This window comes from Saccopteryx leptura, chromosome 1, assembly GCF_036850995.1.
Source record: "Saccopteryx leptura isolate mSacLep1 chromosome 1, mSacLep1_pri_phased_curated, whole genome shotgun sequence".
In the NCBI taxonomy this organism is placed as follows: Eukaryota; Metazoa; Chordata; class Mammalia; order Chiroptera; family Emballonuridae; genus Saccopteryx; species Saccopteryx leptura.
In genome coordinates this window covers 365,574,817-365,599,040 of record NC_089503.1, presented here as the reverse complement: position 1 = coordinate 365,599,040, position 24,224 = coordinate 365,574,817, and the positions used below count along the sequence as shown (strand labels likewise).

At 36.3% G+C, this 24,224-nt stretch overlaps 1 protein-coding gene across 7 annotated transcripts in view; it reads right to left on the bottom strand.

The window, feature by feature from the left end:
- HMGCLL1 (3-hydroxy-3-methylglutaryl-CoA lyase like 1) overlaps nt 1-24,224 on the bottom strand; it is a 323,420-nt gene that overhangs the window by 90,266 nt on the left and 208,930 nt on the right. For all 7 annotated transcript variants that reach the window (XM_066359175.1, XM_066359177.1, XM_066359178.1 and 4 more), the window contains 2 exons: nt 20,413-20,508; nt 18,356-18,504 (listed from right to left, as the gene is read on the bottom strand). In XM_066359175.1, coding sequence (XP_066215272.1) covers nt 18,356-18,504; nt 20,413-20,508 — 245 coding nt within the window. The remainder of the gene's footprint in view (nt 1-18,355; nt 18,505-20,412; nt 20,509-24,224) is intronic.

Below are 24,224 nucleotides of genomic sequence, written 5' to 3'. Positions count from 1 at the left end.
AATAAGTTGTCTACTTATAAGAAGATGGTGCCATATGTGCAAGTGAATTCCATTGGGGTAGATCATCCAATGGAAGGTATTTGCTATATCAGACATGAGAAACACTGTCTGACATTCAATATGTACTTAAAAAAAACTGAGCTCTATATAAGAAGCTCATTATCTTACTCAAAAAGACTGCTATTACCTTCAGGGTCAGGATTAGAGGGAGGACAGGAAATACAACATGTACATAATGGCCAAAATATTTTGGCTAACAAACAAGCAGGATGCAAGTTCTTTAAGAAATGTGTTGAGTTATAAATTATCTCCCAAAGGGAATACAAGTAAAATGAATTAAAGACTTAAATGTAAGAGCTGAAATCATAAGTTATATAGAAGAAAACATAGGTACTAAGCTCCTGAACATCAGTGTTAGCAATAATTTTGTGGATTTGATTCCAACAGCAAAGGAAACAAAAACAAATGAACAACATCAAACTAAAAAGCTTTTGCATGGCAAAAGAAACCATCAACAAAATTAAAAGGCAACCAAGTGAATGGGAGAGTATATTTGAGATGATATTTCCAGTAAGAGCTTAATAGTCAAAATATATAAAGAACTCATACAACTCAACAACAAGAAATAAACAACCTGATTAAAATATGGCAGAAGATACAAAAACAGACACTTTTCCAAGAAAGACATACAGTTGGTCAACAGGCACATAAGAGGTTCTTCAATATTACTATTAGGGTAATATAAATCAAAACCACAATGAAATATCACTTCACACCTTTTAGAATGGTTCTTATCAAGAAGACATAAGTTTTAGACAGGATGTGGAGAAAAGGGAATGCTCATGCACTCTGTGGGAATATAAGGGTGTGGCCATTATAGAAAAACAGTATGTAGGTTTGTCAAGTAATGAAGACTAGAACTACCATATGATCCAGCTATTCCACTTATGGGTAGTTATCTGAAGAACATAAAAACACTAATTCAAAACCCTGTGTTTGTAGCATTATTTACAAGAGCTAAGATATGGAAGCAATGTAAGTGTTTATTAACCAATGAATGGATAAAGAAAGTGTAGTTCATATACAGGGGTAGGCAAAAGTAGCTTTATGGTTGAGAGTATGAGAAACAGAGTTTATTCTTGTGTTATTATTTATTAGCTATTATGTCACTTATTTTACAACCGTATATCTACTTTTGCCCATCCCTGTGTGCATGTGTGTGTATTAGCAGTACGCACACAAACAATGAAATAATACTTGGACATAAGAAGGTTAAATACTGCCATTTGTGACAACATAGATGGACCTTAAAAATATTATGTTAAGTACAATAAGTCAGAATTAAAAGAACAAAATTATGTGATTTCACTTATATGTGGAATTAAAAAAAAAGTGAACTAACAAAACAAAAACAAACTTATAGAGTGATGTCAGGGAGATGGTAGTATGAGAAACACCCTTGGCATCTGCCCTGGAAGTTTCAATAATCTGAACAGCTATAACTCAACAAAGGATTCCCTACTCAAAGCAAAGCACAACTAAGAGATCTACAATAGAGGGAGGTCAAAACAACAGCATAGGACCTGGCCAGTTTCTTCAACCCAGTCATGCTCATTGCAGCCACATTGAGGACAGATACTGCTATAGACAGCACTGTAAAATTTATGAGCTATAAAATTTATGATTCAGTGCCACCTACTGGAAAATAAGAGAAAGATCTCTTTGTATTAAACTGCTAGAGAAGTGCCACTCATACACAGATGCCTAGACAGAGGAAGAATCTATAAAATGCCATGAATCACTAAACTTGCGAGACAGCTAAGAAAGAAATTAAAAAATAGAGAAAAAACTAAAAGAAATGAAAATACATGATATCATGACAGAGATTGCTTTTCTAAAGATACTCAACAAGATGTGAGAAAACACAGACAGGCAATTTCATGCACTCAGAAAACAAATCAACAAACAAAACAAGTACTTTACCAAAGAGATTAAAACTTTAAAAAGGAGCCTGACTAGGTGGTGGCACAGGGGATAGAGCATTGGACTGGGATGTGGAGGACCCATGTTCAAAACCCGGAGGTCGCCAGCTTGAGCACAGGCTCATCTGGTTTGAGCAAGGCACACCAGCTTGGACCCAAGGTCACTGGCTTGAGCAAGGGGTCACTCGGTCTGCTGTAGCACTCCAGTCAAGGCACATATGAGAAATTAATCAATGAACAACTAAGGAGCCACAATGAAGAATTGATTTTTCTCATCTCTCTCCCTTCCTGTCTGTCTGTCCCTCTCTCTGACTCTATCTGTCTCTGCCACAAAAAACAAACAAACAAACAAACAAACAAAAAACCTTTAAAAAGGAGCCAAACATAATTCCGGAGATGAATAACTCAATGAAAGGGATAAAAATAAAATTAACTAGCAAGCATAGGTAAAGGAGCTGACCAGATGAAAGAAAGAATTAGTGATATCAAAGATAGAAATCTAGAAATGATACAGATGGGAAAGAGACTTGAGCATAAAAAAGAAAAGAAAGAACTCTATGAGAACTATCGGACTCCATCAGAAAAAGCAATATAGAAATAATGGGCATAACAGGAGAAGAGATGGAGAGGGAGCAGAGAGCCTAGTCAAACAAACAGTTGATGAGGACTTGCCAAACTTATGGAAACAGCTAGATCCTTGAATCCAATCAGCAAACAGAACATATCATATAATTACCTCAATCCAAAGAGGCTTTCTCTATGGCACATTGTATTAAAACTGTCAAAAATTAATGACAAAGAAAGAATTCTCAAAGAAATCAGGGGAAAGAAGAAAGTAACCTATAAAGGAAAGCCCAATAGGTTATCATCAAACGTCTCAGCAGAAACTCTACAAACCAGAAGAGAGTGGAACCAACTATTCAAACAACTGAAAAAGAGAAATCACCATACAAGAATAATATACCCAGAAAAGTTATCCTTTAAATATAAAGGAGAAATAAAGATTTCCAGTCATACAAAGCTGAGGGAATTTATCACCAGAAAACCTCCACTGTAGAAAATACTCAAGGGGTTATTCTACCTAAAACAGAACAAAAGGTGACAAAGCTACAAGTTCAACAAACATATAGCATATACAGGGATAATTTGTCAGAGCAAATCATAAAAGAAGAAGAGGTAAAGGTCTGAATTTGCAAAGAATTATGGAGATCAAATACATTTAAAAGAAAATACTGTATATATGAAAATTTCATTTTCAGAAACCTAATGGTACCCATGCACAAAAAGCCCAAAATTAAACCATGGCTTAAAAAAAAAGAGGTTTGGAATACCACCATACAAAAATAACAGAAAGAAAACAAAAGAAAAATATAATAGAGGCACAGAGCTATCAACAAACAAAAGATAAAATGGCTATAGAAAATCCTCAAATATCAATAATTACCCTAAATATAAATGGACTTAATTCACCAATAAAGAGGCACAGAGTAGCGGATTGGATCAAAATACAAAACCCAACCATATGCTGACTTCAGGAGAAACATATAAGTTGCAAAGACAAAGTCAGACTCAAAATGAAATGGTGAAAATGATTCTTTGAGCAAACAACATCCAGAGAGAAACAGCCATAGCCATACATATATCCAACAAAAATATATTTCAAGATAACAAAGGTAACAAGAGGCAAAGATGAACATTTTACAGTGATTTAAAGGACCCCATGGCCCTGGCCGGTTGCCTCAGTGGTAGAGCGTCAGCCTGGCATGCGGGGGACCCGGGTTCGATTCCCGACCAGGGTACATAGGAGAAGCGCCCATCTGCTTCTCCACCCCCCCTCCTTCCTCTCTGTCTCTCTCTTCCCTTCCCGCAGCCAAGGCTCCATTGGAGCAAAGATGGCCCGGGCGCTGGATATGGCTCCTTGGCCTCTGCCCCAGGTGCTAGAGTGGCTCTGGTCATGGCAGAGCGATGCCCTGGAGGGGCAGAGCGTCGCCCCTAGTGGGCGTGCCAGGTGGATCCCAGTCGGGTGCATGCAGGAGTCTGTCTGACTGTCTCTCCCCATTTCCAGCTTCAGAAAAAAAAAATACAAAAAAAAAAAAAAAAAGGACCCCATATCAAGAAGACATAACACTTCTTAAGATATATGCACTCAATAAGGGAGCATCAAAATATATAAAGCAACAACTAACAGTACTAAAGGGAGAAAAAGATTATTACACAATCATATTTTTAGACATTAATACTCCATTGAAAGCTATACATAAATCCAAACACAAAATTAATAAAAAAAAATATGAGCTTCAAATCACACATTAGACTAAATGGACAAAAATTGACATTTACAGAGACAATCATCCCTGAACATCAGAGTATACACAGAGTATGCACATGTGATATTCTCAAAGACAGACCATTGTTGGGTCACAAAATTAGGTTCAACAAATACAAGATTAAAATTATAGCAAACATATTCTCTGACCACAATGCTTTGAAATTAGAAATCAAGTGCAAAAAGTAGAGAAACCCACAAATATGTGAAGATTAAACAACATACTACTAAAAAATGATGGGATCAAAGAAGATACAAAAGGTGAAATCAAAAGATAAATAGAGAAAAACAAGAATGACAATACAACATATCAATATTTGGGGGATGCAACAAAAGTAGTAATAACAGAGAATTTAGTATCATTATAAGCGTATCTCAAGAAACAAGAAAAATACCAAGTAAAAAATATAACATTACACCCTAAAAAACTAGAAAAAGAAGAAACCGAAAATCAGCAAAAAAAGGAAATAATAATTAGAAGAGAGAGACAAGATGGCCACAGAGTAGGTGGATGCTCCAACTTCTACTTCCCAGTACCAAGGTCGATTACAACTTAATTCTGAGAACACTCATCTTGAAAGACCAACTTTGGACTAAACCAAGAGGATTCTATAGTCAAGGACCACCAAAGAACCCACACTGATACTGGTAGGAAAGGCAGAGACACAGGAAGGGCTGCCCCACTCCTGGGAGTGAGTGGCAGCTGGGAGGGACTCTCATGACTGGGAGGGCTTCCCCACAAGTTGTGGGTCCTCAGCCCCAAACCTGGAATCCCAGCCTAGAGCCCTGGAGCCTGGAAGGGGCTTACAGACTATATTTGGCTGAGAAAGGAGCCTAGATACTGCTTGAGAGGAGGCAGAACTCTTGGATCCAGGCTCCATATTAAAGAGACTGCACAGACAGCCTCACTCACAGCCAACTTCCCAGAGCTCCAGGAGCGGGGAGCACTGGGAGGCCTGGAGTTGCTAGGGGAGAGAGTGGTCTCGAAGGCACAGGCAGAGACACTTTGAGGGATGGACACCTAACCCCTGGGCTGAGTCACTCCCTAAATCTAGAGTGAACATTTTTCCTGGGAACAGCACTACCAGCAAAGGGAAAAAATTGCCCTGTCCACTGGAGGCTCTCCTGCTCCAGTTAGAACAAAGAGGCACTTAGAGGCAGACAGCACATTAGGGACACAAATAGTGAGTGCAGAGATATAAGCTACACCATCCCCTGTGCTGCTGAGTGCTCGCTGGGGGCGGGGTGGGTGGGTCGAAGGCAGCAGGGAGTGACTGCGGAAGCCAGGGTGCAGCTGCAGAGACCAGGGTGGCCCGAGCCAGCTGGCGAAGGGAAAAACTGCAGTGGCTGCTGCAGAGGTCAGGGCTTGTACACAGTCCTGCCTACCTGAGTGGGCCCACCCTTGGCGAGGGCAGCCGCTGCAGAGGTCCTGGCCAGCATGCAATCCCGCCTGTGATGCAAGCGTGCCCTCAGCGTCAGCAGAAGCCGGGCGACCTTGAGGGTGGTCTAAACAGGCAGGTGCAAGTCTAGCCAAGGAGGAGGGAGCTCTGGTGGCTGCTAAGGAGATCTGAGCCCATGGGCAAACTCCTGGGTGATACGGCCACCCTTGGCAGCAGTGGAGGTGGAGGTAGCCCTGGAAGCGGTCCAAGCAGGATGCACAGTTCCACCTGTGAAGGTGGAAGCCTCAGAAGACCAACGTGCACAATCTTGCCTGAGGCAAGCCAGGCGCACTTCGGGGGATGGTCTGAGCAGGCACACATGGGTCCAGCCAAGGAGGAGGGAGCCCAGTGGCTGCTGAGGAGATCTGAGCCCATGCGCAAACTCCCAGCAACATGGACCCGCCCTGGGTGGCAGCAGAGGTTGTGGTGGCCTTGGAAGTGGTTGGAGCTGGCACATGCAGGTGTGCAAGAGCCTGCCTGGGGCAGTGGGGGCATCAGAGTCCACAGCTCCACAGAGGCAGGCTGGCACCAGCAGCACCTGAGCCCAAATGCCCCAGGCAGCAACAGCAGCAGGCGGGTGGACAGACACAATGGGAGCACAGAGGCCACACCCACTGGACCCAGTGACTACACCCTATCGAGTGCTGAAAAAAGAAACAAAATAATTGAAATTAATAAGTAAAAAGTTTGGATAGAATAACTCCTGAGGCTATGGAGCTGGCCACATCCAATACCATACCTAATTACTGAATTACAGTACTGAGCCCAACAAGTATTCAGCAATAAGAGGCAACAGAAAGTGGATCTCAGGGGAACTTGAACTTTTAAAAGAACTTCCCCCAGGCCAAGAATAGATAAAAGCAAGCCTAGGTGTGCAGCTGATATTTATATATATCATACAACTGGAAGCACCTGGGCTCAGCAGAGGCAGCCACAAGATCTGGATCACCTATAGCTCCAAAAAAGTTGATAAGAGCCAGTCATAGGCAGTGACCCCCACTGATCTGCTCCAGGACCCGGAGAGGGAGGTCCAGGGCAAGAACATTCATCAGCCAGGTATGGAAAGCACCAGTTCGGGACCTAACAACCCTTGTTAGAGTAGAAGCATAAGGAAGGGCTTTTCACACCTGACCAAGCTAAGACATAGAAAACACCGACACAAACAGCAAAAAGAACAGTGATAGCAGATAAGTAGCCCACAGTGGATTACAAACAACAGCTGATGCCAACCCAAGAAGACCTAGAAAAAACACAACTGGAGGCAGACAATACCAACCCTAGACTTAGCTACCTTCACAAACAACACACCCAAATGAAGAGTGTATACACAGACAAAATGGGAAGACAGAGAAAGGCAATCCAGATGAATCAACAAGAGAAATCCCCAGGAAAAGAACTGAGTTAGAAATAACCAAATTAGCAAATGCAGAGTTTAAAATAATGATTATTAAAGAGTTCAAAGATCTTAGAACAATAACGGATAACATAATGAACACCTAAACAAAGAGATAACAAGCATCAAAAAGCACATTGAAATAATAAAGAAGAACCAGTCAGAATTGACAAATACAATATCAGAAATGAAGACTACACTAGAAGGAATTAAAAGCAGTCTAGATGAAGCAGAGGATCAAATAAACAATTTTAAAAACAAGATAAACAAAAGCACAGAAGTGGAGCAGCAAAAGAAAAGAGGTTTAAAAAGTCTGAGGAAACTCTAAGAGACCTCTGTAACAACATAAAGAGAAACAACATCCACATCATAAGGGTTCCTGAAGAAGAGAAAGAAAAAGGGATAGAGAGCCTGTTTGAAGAAATCATAGCTGAAAAGTTCCCTAAATCGATGTAGGAAAAAGTCACACAAATTCAAGAAGCACATAGAATTCCATTAAAGAGAAACCCAGAGAAACCTACACCAAGACACATCATAATTAAAATACCAAAGCTAAGATATAAAGAGAAAATACTAAAAGTTGCAAGAGAAAAATAAGTGAATCACCTACAAAGGAGCCCCCATAAGAATGACATCCGACTTCTCAACAGAAACACTTGAGGCCAGAAGGGAATGGCAAGAAATGTTCAAACTAATGCAGAACAAGAGCCTATAACCAAGACTTCTATATCCAGCAAGGCTAACATTTAAAATTGAAGGAGAAATAAAAAGCTTGCTAGCCAATAATAATTCAAGGAATTCATTACAACCAAACCAATGCTGCAAGAAATGTTAAGGGTCCTGTTGTAAACAGAATAAAGGGGGAGAATATAATAAAAGAGGATTGTAGATTTAAAGAATAAAATGGCAGTAAACAACTACATATCAATAATAACCTTAAACATAAATGGATTAAATGATACAATTAAAAGACATAGGATAGCTGCATGGATAAGAAAACAGGGTCATACATATGCTGTCTACAAGAGACACACCTCAAAACAAAAGATACACATAGACTTAAAGTAAAAGGTTGGAAAAAAATATTTCATGCAATGGAAATGAAAAGAAAGCTGGGGTAACAATACTTATATCTGACAAAATAGACTTTAAAACAAAGACTATAGTAAGGGATAAAGAAGGTCACTACATAATGATAAAAGGAGCAATCCAACAGAAATATATAACCATTATAAATATCTATGCATCTAATATAGGAGCATCTAATGTAGGAGCACCTAAATACGTAAAACAGACTTTGATGGAAATAAAGGGTGAGATCAACAGCAATACTATAATAGTAGCGGATTTCAATACCCCACTAACATCACCAGATAGATCCTCAAGAAAGAAATTAACAAAGAAACAGCAGACTTAAAGAACACACTAGATCAACTGGATTTAATGGATATCTTCAGAACCTTTCACCCTAAAGCAGCAGAATATACATTCTTTTCAAGGGCTCATGGTACATTCTTTAGGGTAGACCACATCTTAGGATACAAAAGCGGTCTCAAAAATTTAAGAAGATGAAATCATGTCAATCATCTTCTCTGATCACAGTGGCATGATACTAGAAATTAACTACAATAGAAAAACTGAAAAATACTCAAACACTTGGAAACTAAATAGCATGTTATGAAATAACGAATGAGTTAGCAATGAGATCAAAGATGAAATAAAAAATTTTCTAGAAACGAATGAAAATGAGCACAAAACTACTCAAAATTAATGGGACACAGCAAAAGCAGTTCTGAGAGAGAATTTCATAGCAATACAGGCATACCTCAAGAATCTCGAAAAAGCTCAAATAAACAACTTAACCTTGCATCTAAAAGAACTAGAAAAAGAACAGCAGGTAAAGCCCAGAGGAAGCAAAAGGAAGGAAATAATAAAGATCAGAGTGGAAATAAATGACATAGAGGCTAAAAAAAATAATACAGAGGATCAATGAAACCAAGAGCTGGTGTTTTGAAAAGGATAACAAGATCAATGAACCTTTCACCAGATTCACCAAAAAAAAGAGAGAGAGAGGACTCAATAAAATTAGAACCGGGAGTGGAAAAATAACAACTGACACAACAGAAATACAAAGGATTGTAAGAAAATACTATGAAGAACTGTATGCCAAAAAACTAAACAACCTAGGTGAAATGGACAAATTCCTTGACACATATAATCTTCCAAAAGTCAATCTGGAAGAATCAAAAAACCCAAACAGACTGATTACAACAAATGAGATTGAAACAGTTATCAAAAACTCCCAACAAACCAAAGCCCTGGGCCAGATGACTTCACAGGCAATTTCTACCAAATATTCAAAGAAGAACTAACTCCTATCCTTCTCAAGCTATTTCAAAAAATCCAAGAGGAGGGAAGACTTCCAACCTCCTTATATGAGGCGAGCATAACTCTGATTCCAAAACCAGGCAAAGACAAGACAAAGAAAGAAAATTATAGACCAATATTTCTGATAAATTTAGATGCTAAAATTCTCAACAAAATATTAGCAAACTGGATCCAGCAATACATGAAAAAAATCATACATCATGATCAAGTGGGTATATTCTGGAGAGGCAAGGCTGGTACAATATTCGCAAATCAATCAATGTGGTTCATCACATAAACAAAAGAAAAAAGGAGAAAAACCACATAATAATATCAATAGATGCAGAAAAAGCATTTGATAAAATCCAGCTCCCATTTATGATCAAAACTCTTAGCAAAGTGGGAATACAGGAACATACCTCAATATGATAAAGGCCATCTATGACAACCCTACAGCCAACATTATACTCAATGGGCAAAAAATTAAAAGCAATCCTTTTAAAATCAGGAACAAGGCAGGGGTGCACCCTTTCACCACTCTTATTCAACATAGTCCTGGCAGTCCTAGCCACAGCAATCAGACAAAAAGAAGAAAGAAAAGGCATCCAAATTAGTAAAGAAGAAAACCATCATTATTTTCAGATGATATGATACTATATATAGAAAACCCTAAAGTCTAAGTCAAAAAACTACTGGGCCTGATAAATGAATTCAGCAAGGTGGCAGGATATAAAATTAATACTCAGAAATCAGAGGCATTTTTATATACCAACAAGGAACTGTTAAAAGAGAAATTAAGGAAACAATTGCCTTCACTATTGCAACAACAACAAAAAAAAGTACCTAGGAGTAAATTTAACCAAGGAGGTTAAAGACTTGTACTTGGAAAGTTATAAAGCATTGATAAAAGAAATAAAGAAAAATACAAACAAGTGGAAGCATATACCAAATTCATGGGTAGGAAGAATAAACAACATTAAAATGTCTATATTACCCAAAGCAATCTATAAATTCAATGCAGTTCCTATTAAAATAACAATAGCATACTTCACAGATATAGAACAAATATTCCAAAAATTTCTACGGAACCAAAAAAAGAACACAAATAGCCTCAGCTATCTTGAAAAGGAAGAATAAAGTGGGAGGTATCACACTTCCTGATATCAAGTTATACTACAAGGCCATTGTACTCAAAACAGCTTGGTACTGGCATAAGAAACAGGCATATAGATCAATGGAACAGAACAGAGAACCCAGAAATAAACCCACACCTTTATGAACAATTGATGTTTGACAGAGGAGGTAAGAGCATACATTTAACAAATGATATTGAGAAAATTGGACAGCTACCTTAAAAAAAATGAAACTAGACCACCAACTTGCACTATTCACAAAAATAAACTCAAAATGGATAAAAGACTTAAATGTAAGTCGTGAACTATAAGTATCTTAGAAGAAAACATAAGCAGTAAGCTCTCCGATATCTCTCACAGCAATATATTTGCTAATTTATTTCCACAGGCAAGTGAAATAAAAGACAGGATAAACAAATAGAACTATATCAAACAAAAAGCTTTTGCACAGCTAAAGACAATATGAATAGAATAAAAAGACAAACTACACAGTGAGAGAATATATTCAACAATACGTCTCATAAGGGGTTAAGAACTGAAATTGATAAAGAACTTGTAAAACTCAACAGCAGGAAGGCAACAATCCAATCAAAAAATGGACAAAAGAAATGAATAGACACTTCTCCAAAGAAGACAAACAGATGGCCAATAGGCAGGTGAAAAAATGTTCAACATCACTAACAATTAGAGAAATGCAAATTAAAACTACAATGAGATATCACCTCACACCAGTCAGAATGGCACTCATTAACAAAACAACACATAATAAGTGCTGGCGAGGATATGGAGAAAAGGGAACCCTCCTGCACTGCTGGTGGGAATGCAGACTGGTGCAGCCACTGTGGAAAACAGTATGGAGATTCCTCAACAAATTAAAAATGAAACTGCCTTTTGTCCCAGCCATCCCACTTTTAGGAATATATCCCAAGAACACCATATCACCGACTGAAAAGAAGAAATGCACCCCCATGTTTATGGCAGCATTGTTTACAATAGCAAGGATCTGGAAACAGCCCAAGTGTCCATCATTGGACAAGTGGATTAAAAAGCCATGGTACAGGGGTCCCCAAACTTTTTACACAGGGAGCCAGTTCACTGTCCCTCAGACCGTTGGAGGGCTGGACTATAAAAAAAAACTATGAACAAATCCCTATGCACACTGCACATATCTTATTGTAAAGTAAAAAAACAAAACAAAATGGGAACAAATACAATATTTAAAATAAAGAACAAGTAAATTTAAATCAACAAACTGACCAGTATTTCAATGGGAACTATGCTCCTCTTACTGACCACCAATGAAAGAGGTTCCCCTTCCGGAAGTGCGGCAGGGGCTGGATAAATGGCCTCAGGGGGCCGCATGTGGCCCGCGGGCCATAGTTTGGGGACCCCTGCCATGATATATATCCGACTTCCCCAAACTACGGCCTGCGGGCTTCATGCGGCCCCCTGAGGCCATTTATCCAGCCCCCACTGCACTTTCGGAAGGGGCACCTCTTTCATTGGTGGTCAGGGGGGATGCAAAGCATGGCGTCACTTACATACAGTACTACTTCCAGTGATGCAGGACACACGCGTCACGGCTCCGGAAGCGTGTCATATCACTCGTTATGGCTAGCAGTGACAAATATAGAACTGGACATTGACCATCTCATTAGCCAAAAGCAGGCCCATAGTTCCCATTGAAATACTGGTCAGTTTGTTGATTTATATTTACTTGTTCTTTATTTTAAATATTGTATTTGTTCCCGTTTTGTTTTTTTACTTTAAAATAAGATATGAGCAGTGTGCATAGGGATTTGTTTATAGTTTGTTTTTTTTATAGTCCAGCCCTCCAACGGTCTGAGGGACAGTGAATTGGCCCCCTGTGTAAAAAGTTTGGGGACCCCTGGTATATATTATATATACAGTGGAATACTATGGGGCCACGAAAAAGAAGAAAATCTTAACTTTTGTGAAGACATGGATGGACCTAGAAACTATTATGTTAAGTGAAATCAGCCAGGCAGAGAAAGAAAAGAACAATGAACAATGAAGAAATCCAATGAACAATGTGAACTGAGGAATGGAATTGAGACAGAGGAGGAATCAAAGGGACCAGAGGAAAAGAGGACAGAGGGAAGGGGGAAGATAGGATGGGATACACCTGAAGGGAAGGGGGGAGGGCGCTGTAAGAATATGAGGAAGGGGAGATGCATTTTGGGTGACACTAGAATCTATGTAAACACAATAAATTAAAATCCATTAAAAAATTAGAAGAGAACTGAAAGAAATAGAGAACAAAAAGACTATACAAAAGTTAATACAAGAGCTGGTGCTTTGACAAGATTCATAAAATTGATATACCCTCAGCTAGACTCACTAATGAAAAAAGAGAAGAGACTCGTATAAACAAAATCTGAAATGAAAGATAAATTACCACAGATATCATAGATATACAAAGGATTGTACCAGAATACTGTGAAATATGCCACCAAAGTTAATAACTGAGAAGAAATGGATAAGTTCCTAGATCTATATAATCTTCTTAGATTTAATCATGAACTGAAAAATGTAAATAGACAAATAAATAGTGAGGATATTAAAGCAATCAATAAAGCCTCCCAAAAAATAAAAGTCCAGGACCAGATGGTTTCACCAGTGAATTCTTCCAAACATTCAAAAAATATTTGGTACCTATTTTTCTCAAACTCTTCCAAAAATTTGAAGAGGCAATATTCCCTAACACATTTTATGAGGCCAACATAACCCTGATACCAAAACAGTAATGATAACACACAAAAAAGAAAACTATAGACCAGCATCTCTGGTGAATACAGATCCTAAATACTAAACTAAATACTAGGAAATCAAATACAACAATACATTAAAAAATAGTACATCACTATCAAGCTGGGTTCAATTAGAAGAACAAGATGGTTCAACATATGCAAATCTATCAATGTAATACACATTAACAAAATAAAGAATAAAATCATATGATCTTATCAATAGATGCAGAAAATGCATTTGATAAGATCTGTCCTTTTCCCTCTCACTAGAATAAAAAAATTAAAAATATATACAACATCCATTTATTATTTAAACAGTCAATAAAATGAATATAGAAAGTACCTTAACATAATAAAAGCCATATATGATAAACCCTCAGACAATATTATACTCCATGGTAAAAAATTTAAAGCTTTTCTTCTAAAACAAGGACCAAGACAATGATGTCCACTCTAACCACTTCTATTCAACATAGTTCTGGAAGTCCTAGCCAGAGCAATCAGATAAGAAGAAGAAATAAAAGGCATCCAAATGTGGAAGGAAGAAATAAGTATCACTTTTTAAAGATGACATGATTTTGTATACAGAAAACCCTAAAGACTCCATCAAAAAACTATTAAAAACAATAAACAAGTACAGTAAAATTGCAGGATGCAAAATCAATGTACAAAAATCCATTGATTTCCTATATACTAACAATGAAACATCAAAAAAAGAAAAAAAATTTATTTTGCCATTGCAACAAAAAGAATAAATACCTAGGAATAAACTTAGCAGAGGATGTGAAGGACCTATATATTTCAAATTCCAAGGCATTATTAAAAAGATCTTTAAAAATGTACACTTGAAACCTATATGACCCTATTAACCAATGTAATCCAAATAAATTCAATGAATAAAAAAACCCCACAACTAATATACAGCAAAGAATTGGTGGTACCAAAGAGAAAGGGGGTTGGGGAGGACAAAATGGATTAGAGGTCAAATATTTGAGGAAGAGTGAAAAGGAGACTTCTAGTAATGAGTATGTTATAGTGTATATAGATAGTGAATTATAATGTTGTATACCTGAAACTTATATAATGTTATAAACCAATGTTATGACATTAAAAAGTTTATGATGAAGGGAAAACATTATTGCATCCTACAATTTTCTTTGCTTTTCTGTATCTAAAATTTATCTGTGATTGTCATTATTGGCTTAATTATTAATTTGCCTTTGACTCCCTGTTCTCATTATTCTGTACCTTTATTATTTCTGGGATTTTGAGAAGAAATTCTGCAGTTAGAGTTTACAGTCAGTATTTTTGCATTTAAAAATTTTTTTAAACAACAGGTGAATGATTTTGTTTGGCTCCTAGAAATGTTTAAAATGCAGTTTTAGGGTTTTTGCTGTTAACTTTCATTAGATTAATCAGGGATCAAATTGTAGGCCATTTTATAGGAGAGGCCTAAAACATAATTATGTAAAAAGTTTTGCTTTAATATGCACAATTGCTGACGTTATAACTCTTCATATATATTTTAAGCATTTTAATAGTAAAATAAAGGCGCCTCAGTGTTGGTTCCTTTTTAAATTGATATTCTCAAACAGCAAAACATGATTCTTGTCATACTTAGAACAGCAATTTTCAAACTTTTTCATCTCATGCTACCTATAAATTAATTTCTGAAATTCTGTGGCACAACAAAAAATCTAATTTTTGCCTATCTAACAAAAATAAATAGAAATAATTTTGCGTCATTCACACTGGATGGCAATTGTTGTGTTGGATGTTGTCAATTTTTTACTTGACAATCTAAGGGAAAAGAGGTCAGTGTCCCTGACTCAATAGTCAGGTAGTGCATGTTTTAAAAATTCTTGCATCACACCGACTGAAAATCTTTCACTTAAAGCATGTGATTCATTAAAGAGAAGTTGATACTTACATTAAACAGAAAAAAATAAAACCTGAATCTCTTACATGATGCACTAGTTCACTACTATATTAATATTTTGAGGTATTTCAACTTTAAAAGGGTCTTGACCACCTAAGAGTTGATTTTTTCAATAAATGCCATTGATAAAGAGAGAGAATATGATTTTTCTTATCAGATGCTTTTTTCATTTCCACTTTTTAAAAATTCAGACAAAATAGTGTACAGATGATGTGTTGTAGAATTGTGCACCTGAAATCTGTATAATTTTGTTAACCAGCATCTCCTCAATAAATTAAATAAAAAGTAAAAGAAAAATATTAAAGAAAATAAATTTAGGCATAATAAAAAATAACCCAGATTTAAAAAAAAAAAACGTGTCACATGAATTACACATTAAAGAATGAAGTCCAGGCCTGACCTGTAGTGGCACAGTGGATAAAGCGTCGACCTGGAAATGCTGAGGTCACAGGTTCAAAACCCTGGGCTTGCCTGGTCAAGGCACATATGGGAGTTGATGCTTCCAGCTCCTCCCCCCCCCTTCTCTCTCTCTGTCTCTCCCTCTGTCTCTCCCTCTCCTCTCTAAAATGAATAAATAAAAATAAAAATTTAAATTTTAAAAAAAAGAATAAAGTCCAAAATGTAAACTGCTCATTGCTCATTCACATATAGTGTATATGCCGCAACAGTTAGCCAATTCTGCATTTTATGTCAATGATTTTGCATGGTATTGTTGTTCAATGTGTCTCAGATGTTATATAAAGTTCTGAGAATGTATTAAAAATCTGTACTCATGGATGTGTGTGTTTCAGGAGGGGGGAAATCAAACACTGGCCTTCCTAATTTTAATGAATGCTGCTCTTTGACCAAATGAAAGTTTACCATTTTTATAAAATTTTAAATAGTGAGCATTTAAAATGCCTATATATGTAACAGCTGGCAACATAAATTTTCTGGATCATGATCAAGTACATGTTGGTGCAGCCGTTGCCATGGAAAAACATGCTGAAGCATCTTCAGTTTCCAGGAGCTGAGCAAGGCTCTTTTCTTTAAATGAGAACCGATGGCCTATGATTTTTAATAGTGAGTACCTAAAACCTAGATCACTCATTAAAATAAAGCCTGATTTACACACTTTAAAAGTCTGGGGAAAGGAAGAAGACAATTTTCAACAAGCACAAATAGTGAACTCACATATTAAAAGGCATATTTCTAAACTTGAATCATGTTTCAGAAAATCTGTTCACAGCTGTGGATCCAAATCTGCATTAAGAAGTATACATTTGTCTATAATACAACTCTACACTAAGTCTCAAACATACTATGTATTATTTCTTCATCTGCTACTCTGTATCCATGCTAAAGCCTGGAAAACATTTTAAGTTGTAACATGGTTAGAAGTTTCATTACGGATGGGACAATATTAATTGTTCAACAATCAGTATCAAAAAGTATTTAGGGTTTCTATTAGCATTACCACATTACCTACTCTGTTTTATAATGGGAAAACTAAGATGATAGAATCTGATATCATATAATTTGTGTTTATATCCACCTTTCAACATTAAAAAATATTCTATGTAAGCTGCATATGCACTTGACTTCTAATATGTATGTTGTTTTTCAACTTTCCAATAAGAATTACTTTACTCTAAAACCTATACTCCACATTTAAATATACATAAAAATATAATAGCTTCTTTATTTCTGCTTTTCATTTAAAGGAAGAAAAAGACAAAACAACATGTTTGTTTGAATTTAGAAATTTATAGGACATCTCTTCTTTTTGATTGTGGTTTTGTGACTTCACCATAATATCACACATCCTTTTTTTTCATATGTAGATAATTATATTATTTAAAATTTTGTCCTTCTATGTGCATTGCAAGTTATATGTTTATATATTTACAAAATAATTTTGTATCTTAAAAAAAAACTCATGTTAGAAATAGTATATACATATAGAAAAATGTTAAACAAAAGTAAGCAAACCAGTAATATATGTGCAATCTAATTCGAGTTGTTCTTCCAATGACCTTGGGTGAATTCTAATCCTTTTCTAATGCCATCACTCAAAAGTGGATTCACTTGCTGGATTTATGAATTGCTAAATATTTCCTGCCACCTTAAACTTTGGTCATCTCAGCCACAAGAAATACAACCTGCATCTAAATACAACTGCAGACTTCAGCCTTCTCTTACAAATGTTATGCATTTTAATAATGAAATAATGTGGTCTGTTTATAATCTCTCTATAATGATAATACTTAATAGAAAATTAATGAAAATACTTAATAGAAAATTAGCTATTGACTTATAAATAGCTTCTTTCTTAAATGACAAAGAACTTAATCATTTCATAGAACACAGGCCTGGGTCTAGAACCTGTTTGGGACAGAGGCTGCCACCACTGGTCCTGGACACACACAAGAAACACAGCAGGTTTTCCCTGTCTTCTTCTTCTCTATATCCCTTCGCTCTGTGGTCACTGAGAGAAAGCAGGAAAGTCGGCTGCTGACGGAGAGGCTGAATGGATAAAATGCTGGTCAATGCTTCCCAGGGCTGCTCAAAGACTCGATTTTGTTTTACAAACTCTCCTGAAGTTCTAAATAAAATATTCTTTGACAGAAAGAAGCTAAGTTTCTTTAAAAAATTTTTTCTTAAGTATATTTCTTTCCAAATGCTACTGTGAGTTTACACCAATTTATTAACTCACATGAGACTGAGATCAAAAGATGGCTGCATTTGGATACTTCAGTATTAATAAAATGAGTAACAATATCAAGTTTGTATGCTTGTTCCTTTGACCTCAACTGCTGTATAAACTCCACAAACTAGATAAACCCTAATAATTATTAACTGATATTAATGAGATGTACCACTATATAGTGATGGTCCTGATTATATAAGATACAAATAAGATACCCTATATATATTGTTATGAATAAAATGATATTTAGATAGTCCATAAATGGTCTTTAACAACTGATGTGAACTAAATAGAATTTGTGGGATTTCACACGTACCCTCGTGCTGGAATGTTCATGTGCCTTGCAGACTTAACAACCTCCTCAAACTTCTCCATACTTTCTTCAATAGAACAGTTAATATTCTTCTTACTGAAGGATTCAGATGCAGCACCAAAAACTGATATCTCAGTGGCTCCAGCAGCAACCTGAAAAATATAGTTTAAAGGCAAAAGCTAATAATTTAAAAAATGTAAATGATAGCAAAAAAATTATTAACTATGCTACAAAGGCATACCTGTATTCCTTAACATCTGCCTTAGAATTTAAAATTGCATTCCTCTCGTATTGCTACATTCACTCTTGAAATGTAAACCTATTTTATGATAAAAATTCCACAAACTGCAATAGTCAAACATACGAGGCACAGAAAACACAGTAATGATGTTCCAATATAATCTCATCTTTTCTAAATTACGTTATCCTCAGAAATATTTAACCCTTATTATGGAAAATACTAGCACATCAATAAAACCTTTTAATATATATGGAAAACATTATTTTTAGATCAATTATTAAAATAGAGTACAGGAAATGTTTTTGGTTTACTTTTCTTCCTACAATCCAAAAGAAAAAACATTTTTCCAGTTCATCATTTGGATAACACCCAAGGTTTCCTTCCCATCTCAACCTAGCTTCCACTGCTTGATACCTTGACTGCTACAACCATACTCTTGTGTGTCTAATGACTAATCCTCCTGCCAGTAGTTAAATCCGAACAGCTAATCTAATCAATTTCCCTTTTGTTCCAATTGCCATCTTCACTCCTTCCCCCAGTCTTCTCTAATCACTTGTTTTCAAATATCAAGCCCCTGGTTTTCCAGATAAAATTTAAGACTTTCTATAAATGTATCTCTAGCATTGTGTCTAAATTTTCTTCTTTCTGATAACCTATTAATATATATATTAAGAACAAGGAAAAATCTGTCACCTTTCCTGCAACTTACTGGCTTTCACTTTATCATCCGATTAAATGTTTACCCTCTAAAATTAATTATTTGGGTTAATTACTAAGTGCCAGTATTGTTGTCAGTACTTTGCATTCCCTGTTTCTAACTGACAAATGGTCTTGTATGCTATTATGTGTTATCCCATTTTACAGATGAGAAAACTGGAGAGAAAGAGACAAAATCACTAGCACAAGATCATAAAGCTGGTAAATGTTTTGAAGCTGTGTTCTAAACTATCAGAGAGGTGCCCTCTTAGTATCTTTTCAAGGTAGATAGATACATTCTCTACTTTGTTTAGGACTGAAAGACTGTAATAGTTAAAATTTCTTAAAATGTTTCATTTTTCTTTACAATGTGATAAACAATTATATCAAAACAAACAAAAGTAAAGTGGTTTTATTAAGACACACTAACAGGCACAACCTCAACTTTACACAATACAGTCTGAAATACAGATGTGAAAAATATCCTTTAACATCAGAAATAGCTGCTGCAAAACTTTTACAATAAAGCCATGTAAGCATAAAACCTCAAGGCTTCACTTAAAATTGCATCATTCTTTTTATATGTGTAATTATTAAAGTTTTTTGCATATAAAGTCTTCAGTCAGAGAAGACTGGGAGAAACAAGCCAGAAAGGAATAAGGATAGTTGTTAGAGGTGATTCCAATGACAGACAGGAATTAGCTTCACCTGGAGGGAGAAAACAACAGGAACAGAAAGCTGGCTCAGAAAAGTTGACAAAAATAATCATTCATGACAGTATTAATAGCTAAGACGTATTGAGAAACGGTTAGGCTATATTCTATAGTCCTTATTTAAGAGGAATACATAAAAATATACTTTCAAAATAATTTAATCAAAGTGAATAGTTGTATTTTTCTGTTTTGATTCCTGAATGGTTAAATTAGAAGAACTATCTTTGCAAGACATTTAAAACCCCAACTATGCCATGAGGTTACTAATCTTCATGGATTCAAGTAAATGTATTAGCATAATATTTATACAGAAGAAAAAGGGAGTTACATTTGACACAGTTTTAACTTTGTAAAGACCTTTAAAACAATAAAAGGCATACTGATTTTAGGAAAATTCATTGCATACTTACAGCACGGTGAAAACCCTGAAGATTAGGAGTAAGGACAGGATATCTAACTCCTGGGTATTGACGAATGCCTTTCATCACTTCAGTGTGATCAGCCATCTTAAATACATAATAAGTGTATGTAAAATGTCACTCTAAATATTCTATCACACGTGATTTTAGTTTTTCAGGAAGACTATAATTGCATGCAATTAATTAATTTATATTCTATAAATGTTTGAAATAACAAAATGATGCCAATACAGCTAAAAATAAGTACTTTTCAACGCCATAAGTACATAATACCTTGATCTGGTTTTAACTTATTCACATAAGGATCTGGTTAAATAAGTGATTAAAAATAGTCAGAAATTCTGAACTCTACTATTTTCATTTGATCTTTATCCTCTTCTTTCATTTCATGGGCCAAGTCTCAAATACCCTGAGATTGAGGAGAGTTTGAAAGGCAATATGCTATGCATTTACCCTCCATATCAAAATTTTATATTCAAATAATTTTTAGTGTAGGAAACTTTATAATGCTTAGTAAAACAAAAATTATACATCTCTGTTAGAATACTTTGAGGCTGAGATTCTAATATATTGCTAAGATGCCTTAGTTAACAAGAGTCAAAATGCTTTATGCAGTACTATCATTGATTACTATTTGTTCTTATACTACAAACAAAAACATACAGTGGAATGAATACACAACAGGAAAACATATCCTGCTAAGATTTTATTTTTCTATATTTTTATGAAGCTATAAAAATCAATTTTGAATTAAAATATCAAATTTACTAATTTGCCAAAGTCTGTAATTTAGCCTCCTAGAGCAATAATTGATCAAATTCCATAATCATCATAGAGAAATTAGCTTTGACATAACCATGAGCTTTGCACACTTAAGAATAATAAATTATAGCATGAACAATAAATATGATGAATAATATATAAACAATGAAAATTACACAAAATGAACATGAATAAAGCTATAAAAATATACACCAAAATTTATATTTTCAATATAGAAATGGATGAGGGAAGATTTGTGTTTTCTCTATATATCTTTGCTTGTTATAACAAATATGTATTGTTTTTAATTTAAAAGTGAAATAAAAGTAATTTTTTTCCCTTAAATGAGAAGCAGGGAGGTAGAGAGACAGACTCCTGCATGCACCACAACTGAGATCCACCCAGAAAGCCTCCTAATGGGGCGATGCCCTGTCCATCTGGGGCTGCTCCGTTGCTTGGCAACTGAGCTACTTTAGCACCTGAGGGAGACCGTGGAGCCATCCTCAGTGCCTGGGACAAACTTATTTTAACATAACCATCACTATGGGAGGGGAAGAAAAACGGAGGGAGAAAGAAATGAGAAGGGGAGGGGTACAGAAGCAGATGGTCACTTATCCTGTGTGCCCTGATAGGGAATCGAATGCAAGGCTTCCACATGCTGGGCCTATGCTCTAACACTGAACCAACTAGCCAGGGCCTTTATTTTATTTTTTTTTAAAGTGAGATGAGGGGAGACAGATTCCTGCATATGCCTGGAACAGGATCCACCTGGAGACCCCATCTAGGTTCGCTGCTCTGACCATCTGAGCAGCTCGCAACCAAGTTATTTTTAGTGACTGAGGCAGAGGCTCCATGGAGTCATCCTCAGTGCCTGGGACCAATGAGCTTGAATCAATCCAGCCATGGTCAGGGAAGGGAAGACAGAGAGAGAAGGAGGAGGGGGAAAAGTAGAGAAGCAGAGAGTTGCTTCTCCTGTGTGCCCTGACTAGGAATTTAATCTGGGATTTCCACATACCAGGTCGATGCTCTACCACTAAGCCTACTGGCCAGGGCTTGCGTTTCTTAATATAAACACACTTATTACAATATTTACTTTATTATCCAATAGCTCTTATCCACTGTCAGTTAAATGGGAGTAGAATTAAACTTAATGCTTTCAATGAATATAATTTGGATTAATTACATTTTAACTGGAGTAAATATTTTAAATTTAGTATTTGGAGACAAAAAAGTACCTCTCATTGACTACCATCATGTCTTATTGCTATTTAAGCTTCCATGTTTCATTCTATCTATACACATTTACTTCTAAAATGTGATTCTTGCTCATTTATTTCTTAGGGACCACATCCTCCACCCCACATCCTTTACAGACTCTCCACTGTAGTCACCTACTTTGCATAAAAGCTATCTCTCATTTCATTCAAAGTTGATTTGACTTTAATCTAGATATTTAATTGATTACCTATATGTCCAAAGCCCTATGTTAGGCCATGTGGAAATATAAACCCAGAAGAGTAAGGTCCTTATACTGAATAATTTGCAATGAAGCTGGGGATATAAAACAGATGCACATGGAAAGTTAACATTCCAAAGGAATATACTAGTTATAAATCAGAGCACAGATTATAAGAGGTCAGTATGGAGAAAAGTTGCTAGGATCCTGTAATCTCTGACTATGGAATATTAAAATTTCCCAAAATATGGCCACAGCAATATTTCCAATCTCTTATGATCTTCAAGAACCTCACCAATCCCCATCAAGAGATGAACTCTCTTGACCTTCTCCTGAACCAAACCAGCACAGTTTTGCAATTACTCTTGACAAACAGAGTATAGCAGAAGTAGCATACACTATGTGACTTCAGAGCAAAATCATAGAAAAGAATACAGCTTCCACACAGCTTTCTTTTTGGGGAAAGCCACTGAGAGGAAATCAGCTAATATGCCATGAAAAAAAAAGAATAAGAAACTAGTTTATGTAGAGAAGCCACATCAGAAGGCCCACAGAGAGATGCCAGTGAAGACAAACTGAGGCCCCCAGCCAACAGCCAGCATTTTCCTCTAAATTTATGATCACAGAAAGTTTTAGATGACTTTAGTTTCTAGAATATGAATCACCAATGTGGCCCCATACAACCTGTCCTCTTGTTATACCCTGTCCTAATTTTAATCCTTAAATTTTGTGCACATAGCAAATATTTATCTACACCACTAAGTTCTCAGGTAATTCATTACACAGACAGAGATAAGAACACATTACTTAGCTAGAGAAGAGCCAATATTGTGATGTCTTTGAGCTAGGTTCACATTATTCTAAAATTTCAGGATTTATTGTCAAAGCAATAGAAAGCCATGGGGAGTGGGTGTTGAATTAACAGAAGACTGGAACAAATGCAATATTGTTTGAAGAGTAATATGGGAGAGATACCAAGGTCAGTCTAGAGAAGAGAGGCAATTCCCAGGTAACTGAAACTTCAGCTAGTGACAATTTCCACTGCAGAGAAATGGCACAGGGAACAGAACTCCCAACAAAAAACCAATAGGACACAGTGGCTACTAGTATAGGGGCATGACTTTACTCAAAAAAATGTGATCCTCAATATTTTATAACCTTTAAAAAATATTTAATGCTTGTACATATTTCAACACTTTTTTTGAGACACAGACAGAGAGAGAGACAGATAGGGACAGACAGGAAGGGAGAGAGATGAGAAGCATCAGTTTTTTGTTGTGGTACCTTAGTTGTTCACTGATTGCTTTTTCATATGTGCCTTGACCGGGGGGCTACGGTAGACCGAGTGACACCTTGCTCAAGCCAGCGACTTTGGGCTCAAGCTGGTGAGCCTTGCTCAAACCAGATGAGCCCACGCTCAAGCTGGCAACCTCGAGGTTTGGAACCTGGGTTCTCCACAGCTCAGTCCAATACTTTATCCACTGTGCCATTGTCTGGTCAGGCACAACACAATTCTTGATTGCATATTTATGTATTTAGCTTTTGTGCTAGAGTGTGAACTCCTTTTCTCTCTCATGTGCATGTG